At 32.5% G+C, this 10,161-nt stretch overlaps 1 protein-coding gene across 2 annotated transcripts; it reads left to right on the top strand.

The window, feature by feature from the left end:
* The first annotated feature begins 919 nt into the window (after positions 1 to 919).
* On the top strand, positions 920 to 10,128 carry LOC132725224 (phosphonoacetaldehyde hydrolase-like). Of its 2 annotated transcripts, none has more exons than XM_060710309.1 (6): positions 920 to 1,063; positions 6,020 to 6,197; positions 6,777 to 6,906; positions 7,401 to 7,517; positions 7,960 to 8,061; positions 8,495 to 10,128. In XM_060710309.1, the coding sequence occupies exons 2-6, from the start codon at positions 6,060 to 6,062 to the stop codon at positions 8,851 to 8,853; spliced, it is 846 nt and encodes a 281-aa protein (XP_060566292.1). In that variant the 5' UTR covers positions 920 to 1,063; positions 6,020 to 6,059; the 3' UTR covers positions 8,854 to 10,128. The 2 variants fall into 2 exon arrangements, with proteins under 2 accessions (XP_060566292.1, XP_060566291.1); XM_060710308.1 differs by lacking the exon at positions 920 to 1,063 and adding an exon at positions 4,604 to 4,822.
* Positions 10,129 to 10,161: the final 33 nt, after the last annotated feature.

The raw sequence follows: 10,161 nt of genomic DNA, 5'->3' as shown, positions 1-10,161 counted from the left end.
CTAGCATGAATTAATATTAGGCTTGCTGCATAATTATGTGCCATAAATAAGACTTTAACTATAAGGACTATCCTTTTAATGAACTAATATAGAACGTCATATAGGTATAAATTAATTACAGTCCTTGAAAAACACGAAATAGGTTAATAATTGTTGTTATGTAGCAACTTACAAAAAAAAAAGACCTTTACGCAGAGGTCATATATACATGCAGCAACACGACAATTATTATAGCAACAACAATAACAACATCAGCCGTTACAAAACCAAAAACACACAGAAACTACCATAACAATAACAGTTACTGCTATTGATGGTAGTGGTGATGATGATGATGGTATTGATGATGATGGTGGTGATGATGGTGGAAGTGATAACGGTAATGTTGTGTTGGTTGTGGTGGTGATGATGATGATAATGATGATGGTGGTGGTGATGATGGTAGTGGTGACGATAAAGGTGGTAATGATGATGATGTTGATAATGATGGTACTGTTGTTGTTGTTGTTGTTGTTGTTGTTGATGATGATGATGATGATGATGATGGAAGTAGTGAAGATGATGATGATGATGATGATTGCGGTGATGATGATGATGGTGATGATGATGGTGATAATGGTGGTGGTGATGATGATGATGATGGTGATAATGATTATACTGTTGTTGTTAATGATGATGATGATGGTTGTAGTGATGATGAACGTGGTGATGATGATTGTGGTGGTTTTGATGATAATGATGGTGATGATGATGGTAGTAGCAATAATGATGACGGTGATGATGGTAGTGATGATGTTGATGAGGATGATAACAATAATGTTGTATAATATTTCTTATCAATCTTCTATTTGGGAAACACGGAGATCGAGAAATGGACGCTACTTTTCTACTTGTCATATCTATTTAGTGTGCAAAAGATTTCAGACTATGACATAATTGAATTTTTACCGTCAAATAATTTGACCGAATACTTTGAGTGTCCAGATACAAGGTTATACTGCGATAGATAACTTTGTACATCACATATATCCAACATCTACAGGATAGTGTGGTTACCTGACAAGTAAGATTTTCTTTTTACTTTGCGATCTCTTTGATTTCAGATACTGTTTATTATCCATCAATATTTCAGTAAATATACAAATATAGAAACAAAATGCAAATGAATTTTAAACAAAATATAGGACACTATCTAAGTAAACAAGAAATGCATTCTACTTTGCACTGGTAATATTAAGTGCAGAAGATAAAAATACTACAATCCAACTACTGTGTAATGCATTTTATATTAACATGTACGAGTTTAGATCAAAATATTACTACCATCATGAATTCAACAGAAATCTAATGTAAGTAATAAGTATATACATGTATCAGGAAAAAATCAAAATCAAGTCTGTTAAGAGTTTTAAAAAAGTCTTTAGAAGTTACGATGAAGATTAGTGAACCTTTGAAGATATTTATAAAAATAGTTGAAAGTGCAGTAAAATATTTTGGGTTTGAAATTCATGAAACAGTTACACATACGTGAAAATCATTCAAAATCTCGACTTGGTAACACTGACAAAATGGATAATCAAAGCACTGAAATATTGATTTTGGTGGTGCCATAAAGTGGTTTATAGTGTATAGTGTCGTGTTAAAAAGGGGTTTCTGTGAAAACGAGACATTTCTGATTTTTATACAATTTTTCATAAGCAAAGGACAGGATTTTCTTGAACCTCGCATGATTAAAGAGCATCATTTATAACTGAAGAAAAAAAAAAAATAAATAAATAAATAGATAAATAAATAAATAAATAAAAAAATGGGATTCACCATTGTGCTTGTTTAGTTATCTGTCCCTCAATATAAGTATTTTTAAAGTACTTTTAGAACATTTCCGAGAGTAGATAACTCAAAACTGTAAAACATCACCATTTGATTCATAATAAGCGTTTAATTTGTAACCTTTCAAAAATCATTTTGATTGTTTGTTTTTCTGCTATTTGCTACGATTAAAAAATGTATTGGATATGCTTGAATGTGAGCTCTTGAAAATGACTAAAAGACTTTCAATCAATCCTCACTTCCATTGGCAAACATGATTTTCTTTTATCACGATAAAAATCTATTAACTAGTTTTTATTTTCCTGCTTATATTAGAATATAGAAGACCTATAGAAAATGTCTTCAAATGGTTTAATGAGATTGAAGCTGTGCTGTATTGCTTGCGGTGAGAAATCCACCCGTTATTGAACACTTTTCTATTATCGATCTTTTTTGAAAAAGGTTAAAAGCCATTAAATCAATAGACAACCATTTAACTCATTTAGACACCCGATACCTTATTCCTAGGTAATGCCCAGTTACTATTTTAATTAATTCTTGTGAAAAGACGGGACAAACATGTTTCTAAATGGAAACTTATCCATTACCACTCATATGCCTGTATGTGACTTTTTCCCCCAGTCAATCTCTGTCTACTTATTTCAACCAAGGAAAGAAATTATAAAACATTTTTACTGTCCTTATTGCAGCTGTCATTTGTAGGCATGTTCCTATAATTAAAGATTCTGTAACAAAAAATATATGGTTTTATATCACAAATATGAAACTCAAATAAAGATTTATCAATATTGCAAGTTCCATAAGCATTATTTGCAAAGATGTTACCGAATTTTCATTTCATGTAAATAAAGGGATGTAATTAGAAATTCATTTAATTAGAAGTGAATGCATACATTTTAATCATTACATATAATGCGTATAAATATTTGCAGTAATATTTAACATATTCTTAGATGTTTGAAAATTGTTTAAGAAGAATAATTATATAAATACATGTGTATAAAATTTCACTTAAATGTTGTTACATCCATAATTACAACATACAGGATCTTCAGACACATGTACATGTATATATATATTTTTTGATTATTGAAACAAACAAATATCTAGTTTTAATGAGAAATATCTTTGTTTACAATAAATCCAGCAGACCAGTGAAAATGGATTGGTCTACAATTTACATATTTTTCATAATTATTTCAAATATTGATATTAAAGACAATAGAAATGTATAATTTGATTATTCTTTGGAAAAATGCTGACGAATTTCATACAGATTAGAAAAAAAAACATTTATATGGTGAATGATAATATTTTGTTCTAGAACATTTTATTATTTGGTATATAGATATATGTAATATCGGATCATGTATCTTGCTTTGTTGTTATACTTAATTATTTTAAATTTTATTAACGACCTTCCATTATAGACCTAAAATGATTATATGTGTAAAGAATAGGAGAAAAGGTAGGCGCTAAGATTTAGTACTTCAAAACCATAGCGCTCCAACCCAGTATGGCGTGCGATTTTAAAACTTAGAATACACACAAATGTAAACTTAGAGATAACATTAATTTATATCTTTCTTAAGTAACTTCAAATGATAGCATGTCTTCTTAACTTACTATCTACCATATAACTAATTCAGCATGTTATACACTTGTAACACGGTGCAAAGGGTTCAAGGACTTCAAAAAGATTAACATAGATAAATGTATGTAAACAACTTACTTATTGTACCAATACGTACAAATATGTAGGGAAGTATATGGCATCGCACACATTTATTTACAACTTTATAACTTTTAAAGGCCCATTATGCCCCACATACGCTTTCATTTTTATTTCTCAAAAGCTTTTTTTTTTTTAAAATCTGTGATGCTTTTTTAGTTGCCAAAAAGTTATTCATTGGCCATTTCCCTGCTTTCTATTTTTTTGTGTCCTATTACGGTATATATTTTTAGTGTTCTGTTGAAGTCTCAAGTTTTGTTGTTCTGTTACGGTTTCTATTTTTTTGTGTCCTGTTTCTATTTATTGGCGACGCCGGTGAGCGGCGTCGTCTTTTATGGAATGCTTTTTATTTTGGCCTATGGAAGGAGCTGTTATTATTAGCAGTTAATGTCATGTTGTTGTGTCATGTAAAGGCTTCTATTTAACATTTGTGGGACATAATGGGCTATTAAATAACATATTACTTACTTTACACCGGGAAACATATAAATATATATAATATATTTCTACGATATGTATGGTCACCCTGTCATAGGGGGAAACTAAAATGACATTATATACCACGTGTTGTGGTTAACACTAAATTATAACCAAGTAGTAGGGTCACCGTTATAGGGGAAATTAAAATGACGGCCTTGAAGGGCAAAGGTGGTCGAGCAGTGGAGGTTACTGATCGACTTTGTGCGTCGGCTTGTCCTCATCGTTGTGACTTCAAGTCTCTAAAGAAGATAATATTCATGCTAGGAAGCTTTCTAGGTACATGACGGAAGACAATGTTTCTACCCAGGTGCCTGAAATAACTCACAAGGGGCAACCCCCGCCCTACCCCACCCCCCAAAAAGATAGAAAATCGCCAAACATGCTATTTATTAACAGTGTTTGTGTATCAATCGTCTTAACATGTAACAATGGGATTGTGTTTCATGATTGTTCATTAATACAGATTTCACTGTAAATAATCTACGCAATGCATTGTTGAATAATGACCTTCAAATATATAAATCTTCCGTGAATAATAAATAAGATCAAGCCAACATTGTAAACAAAATATCTCATCTGCTTGTGTGCATCGGTTTGCAGTGGATAAAAAATTGATTTCCAATAACCTCACTTTGTGTGAACATAACAGTCCACGTGATTCTTACAAATATTGTTTTTATTCTAAAGTACGAAAGTCAAGGACTAAAGTGTAACTATATATTAGCACAATTTTACGAACTTTTCATGATTTGTTTATGAATGGAATGTAAAGCACATGTGGTAAGATTTTATATGTTATTTAATTCTATGTACATAAATAATATTAATAAATGCAACAACTGTCGTCTGCAATGAAGAATTGATTTCAAATACGGCGTATTTTTCTATTGTGTTGTGGTTTCTATATTTCAAAAAAATGAATTAAAATAATGAAATTATATGGTGGCATGGTAATATTGTCGGTTGAGTAATAAAAATACAACGATAACAACATCATCATAATCATAAACAACAACAAAAACAAAAACAACATTATCATAAACAAAAACATTAACATAAACACCACCACCACCACCACCACCACCGTCAACAACAACAACAGCAGCAGCAGCAGCAACAACAACAATAACAACATCATCACCACCACCACCGCCAACAACAACATCATCAACAACAACAACAACAACAACAACAACAACAATAATAATAACAACACCACCACCACCATCAACAACAACAACAACAACAACAACAACAACAATGCACTGATTGGTAACAGATTATTCCTCAACTTAAATGGTTATAAAGAAAGCCAAATTAAAAATGTTTTTATCGAACAAAATGGCGTACATTTCTCATAGCTGAATTGTCCCCCTTTGGTAAGATCAAATTCATTGAACACATATACGTATGTAGTACTAAAATAGGAGGTCAATAACATATCTACTTGTTATTTTTCTCTAATAGACAAATGACAACATGAAATACAAACAAAGAGGGAAAATAATTACGTGTATTTTATTTATATGTGCTTCCTGTACTCGAATAGACGAAGGGGGGGGGGGAGTTGTATCTTATAATATTTACTTCAAATTTTGCACTATTTGCGTTGTGGTTAATATTTTTTTTTTCAAAATAGTCCGTGCATTTTTTCATAAAATTTTATTTCAAGGAAAGCGTATTGAATTACTGTGTACATTTTAATGTATATAAATTTGCAAGTTATAGATACAGTAAATATGTTAAAACATTTTAATTTGGGACAAATTTCTAACATTACAAAAGTCAAAGGCTTTTAAGCGACCCCATTTTATGCTGTATTGTTTGGTACCATTATAAATTTTTATGTCAAGAAATAAACCGCGGGTGTTTGTCATGACGGAAGTGACGTCATAAAGGAGTTGATTTGATTTTTCCCGTAAAATATAATTTTTATACTGTATGGCAATGATTCACTTTAATAACTACTCATTACAGGTCATCGTAAATTCCTTCTGACAATAATATCACAAGTAGAATGTCTCAGAATTTCCGTTTTGTCCGGAAGTACGTTGGAGGATTAAAAGCAGCTATCTTGGATTGGAGTGGGACTACTGCCGACAAATATGTGATTGCACCGGCCGTTGTCTTCGTTGAGGTTTTTGATAAACATAAGGTAAATAATTTATGTATTTATATAAAAAATTGTAAAAAATATCTTTTTATGACTATTGAAATTCAATGTATAGTCAAACCAGTGTAAAAGACCACCTCTGAATGTAGATAACCCTTCAAATAAAGGTCACATTTTGATAACCCTTCACTGATAAATGTTAAATAAAGTAACCTGAGTGTCATCTAGATAGAATCTAGTTTAACTGACCCAGGAACTATATGAATGCGCATACTTTTTGTTACTAAATCTATGGTTTCATTCTGTTTGTTAGTGTTATTCTGACCTTTGTTGTAATTTTGAAAATTAACATTTAATAAAACGGGCATGGGGGGGAAGCAGCCTCCAATAAGCAAGTGTCTATAGTAGATCTAATATATTGTTGATCTTCCGGGGTCCGCTAAAATAGATGTGTTTCGGCCACTGATTAATTTATAGTTTGATTTCAGGGGTCTTATAAAGTAGATGTATACAAAAACTGATTAAGTACATGTATTAAAATAAGGACACGATGACAGGACTGATTATTTTCTTATTGTTTAAAGTATCATTACATTGATTATCTTGATCATTTACCACCAGGTTCCAATTTCCATGAAAGAAGCTCGTCTGCCCATGGGTTTACGCAAAGATCTACACATCAAAGCTATCACTGAGATACCGGAAGTGAAAGATCGCTGGCGATCTGTATACGGCCGGGATCCAAACCAAGGTCTGTTGTGAATATACATGTATTACTTATAGTAATAAGTATTAGATTAAACAACATCATTCATCATCATCATTCATCATCAGTGATATTATTATTGTTAGGTATAAATGCATAACTAACTGTAAGGAACGTATGTCAAATACTTCACCATTGAGAGTTCTGATTGGGAAAGTATTATGACAGGAAATAAAGAGTAAGTAAAAGTCGAAACCAAAAATAAAAAAATGAACTCCCAAATTTTGAAATTCAATAGCAAAAGCACAACAAACAACACAACAATAACACAACCCCATAACAAAGCAGCAGCAACAGCAGCTGCAACAACGGCAAAAAAACAACATGAACATGAGCAACAACAACAACCAGAACAACAACAGGAATAACAACAGCAACAATGATGACAATAATTATAGAAGCTGCAGTAGTAGATTTTAGAATATATGTTCCTATTTAAAAAAAAAATATCAAAACAATTTTTATATTGTAATTTCCAGGTGACGTTGATAATATGTTTAAAGACTTTGTTCCAATGCAGCTGAACTGTCTCAATAAATACACAGAACTTATTCCTGGTACCGTAGACGCTGTCAATACTCTCAAGAAAGAATATGGTACGTATCGTATAGACTTTATCCAGCTTTGAAATTTATTTTTTCTTCTTTGTCAAAACTTCCAATAGAACTCTTAACTATATACAAAACAAAAACAAACAAACATATTGGGTTTTATATTGCATAACACAGAAGGCGTCTAGTTTTGAAGGTTATGGATCAAAACGATGTTGATTTCCGGTAGATTTAATTTTTGATTGATATTCATTGCGCAAAAGAAGCGTTTGGGGGAGGGAGGGGGTGTTGGAGCTATGATAACTAAAATGACAAAAGGGACATTCTTGAGAGGGGAAGAGGTGTGAAAGGGGGTCCACATATTTAACTTGCAAGTTTATTGCACTGAGACAATATTTTTTTTTTCATTGAGAATGAAATCTATCCAACATTATATATAATAAACGGTGTTCATTAACAATACTCGCATATAAGCTTAAAATTTCAGGAATGAAAATTGGGAGTACGACGGGATTTATCCGATCCATGGTGGATGTTTTGTTGGAGGACGCAAAGAAACAAGGATTTCATCCGGATTGTACCGTAGCTGGTAATGACTTTATACCTCATACATAATTGCGTGACATAGTGGCGCAAGGTTTAGCGTGGTTACTGGATTTTTGTAATGTCTTTTTCCAGAACAATGACCTCAATTTTATTCTTAGTAAGGCTAATAGACGCTTAAAATAAGTGCTTTAACTTTCAACATACTTACATGTAATTAGAGAAGCGGTACTTAAATGAGCATTGGTTCAGTAGCAAAATGTTACCCTTTTCCAGTTCATTGCCCTTAATTTACCTCACTTTTATATTTATGTCCGCTGGTACATTTACAAGCTTTGAGGCGAGATTAACGTTAAAGAAAATGTGACAGTTTCGAAAAGTTTGACCGACAGCAGCTCACATTTGAAAGTAATTGTGTGCCTGTCCTTTGCACTAACTATAAATTGTTGTTTTTTGAAATATAATTTACTTTTATAAAGGTGACGAAGTTGCCAATGGTGCCAGGCCAAAACCATTCATGGTTTACCGAAATCTAGATCTTCTAGACGTTCACCCAATCCAAGCGGTTGTTAAAGTTGACGATACTATTTCCGGTGTAGGCGAGGCGCTTTCAGCCGGATGCTGGGGTGTCGGATTGGCGCGTTATAGCAATTACATGGACGTTGATAGCTTTGAACACGAGAAAACTTTAAGTGAGGAAGAAATTCAACGAAGATTGGAACATTCCAGAGACTTATTGCGCAAAAGCGGTGCGCATTACGTCATTGACACGATAGTAGATTTACCGGAAGTTGTAGCGGATATCAATACGAGGTTAGCGCGTGGAGAAAGCCCATAGAATTGCTATTCTTTCGAACACCACAATGGTGCCTGAACAGTTTTGTTCAGAAAGACAAAATCATGCAAATAAATATTACATCATTAGTCTAAAACTGCATGTATATAGAGAATCTAATGTCATTTCATAATTAAATAGAAATGCCTGTTTTTTTCCTGTATCAGGTAATTTTGCTGTACATGTGAAAATGAATAAACAAATCTAGATGTCAAATAATCATAACAGATTTTATCCATTTTATCTTTGGACTTACAGAGGAGAGAAATCACCGGGCGCATTTCATTTATAACCTTGTCGCCAAAAAGCACACTGATGTATTTCCCATCTAAATACATGCATCTCAATACATTCAATACATGCACATATATATGGGACATCCTTGGTCAAGTGGTTATAGTCGTTTACTTCAAACCACTTGCCTCTCACCGCTGTAGGTTCGAGCCGTGCCAGTGTCTTCGGGTTCTTCATGATAGAAAGCTATCCAGCTAGCTTACGGAACGTCGGTGCTGGTTTGTGCCTGAAATAATATATACAGGGTGCACACCAGTAACGCTGGAAAGTCGCCATACTGTGTATGTGCGACGTTAATCCCAATAAAAATGCACATGTTATAGATTTAAAAAACACACCTTAATTATCACTTGGGACATTTTATATGTATTTCATCTAAACTTATAGAAAATTCACCATGAATAGATATTACTCGTTTGGTTTTGTAAAGTATTGTCCCAAATGTATGTCGATCAGGATGTTGGCTTTTTTTAAATGCAAGATTCAAAATGATATTCGTGGTTAAGGCCTTACTAAGGTCACAATGTGCTATGACATTGATCTGCAATCCTGTTGAAAATCAATCGAAATATCGTTTGTACAACCTTCACAGTCATTTATAATTAAATTGTCTTTTTTTGTCCTTACAAAATGTTCATGTGCAAGTGCAGATAATACGAAAACGAGGTCAGTGTTTTTTTCCGTTTGAAACATTCCTGTTCTCGTATTTAAAGATTCAGATATATATATATTCTACAATACAGTTTTTATATATTTTTGTTTGTACTCTATATAACTACATGTATATGGCAAAGGCATTTTAATAATTGTGCAAATTGGCGTCATAATAGAAAAGACGTTGACGTGCCGACGATCGTTTGACAAGTTTGATGATATAAGTGTATAAATTAATATAAGTTTCTTTTCAATCTATAAACCAATTTTAATAAGAAGCAGTGGGCCTTTGTTTAAACCGCAGCATCAGATAACGTGCAAAATGCAAAATGCAAAATGCAAAAAAAAAAAAAAAAAAAAACA

The sequence above is a fragment of the Ruditapes philippinarum genome, unplaced genomic scaffold (genome assembly GCF_026571515.1).
Source record: "Ruditapes philippinarum isolate M1 unplaced genomic scaffold, ASM2657151v2 ctg8475_1_1_1_1, whole genome shotgun sequence".
Lineage (NCBI taxonomy): Eukaryota > Metazoa > Mollusca > Bivalvia > Venerida > Veneridae > Ruditapes > Ruditapes philippinarum.
This window is presented reverse-complemented; position numbering and strand designations above follow the sequence as displayed.

Excerpts from the sequence above, each read along its gene's own strand:
- LOC132725224 (XM_060710309.1), top strand. The coding sequence starts at position 6,060 with ATGTCTCAGAATTTCCGTTTTGTCCGGAAGTACGTTGGAGGATTAAAA. Across the intron at positions 6,907-7,400 it reads CGGCCGGGATCCAAACCAAG|GTGACGTTGATAATATGTTT; the intron begins GTCTGTTGTGAA and ends TGTAATTTCCAG. Across the intron at positions 8,062-8,494 it reads TCCGGATTGTACCGTAGCTG|GTGACGAAGTTGCCAATGGT; the intron begins GTAATGACTTTA and ends ACTTTTATAAAG.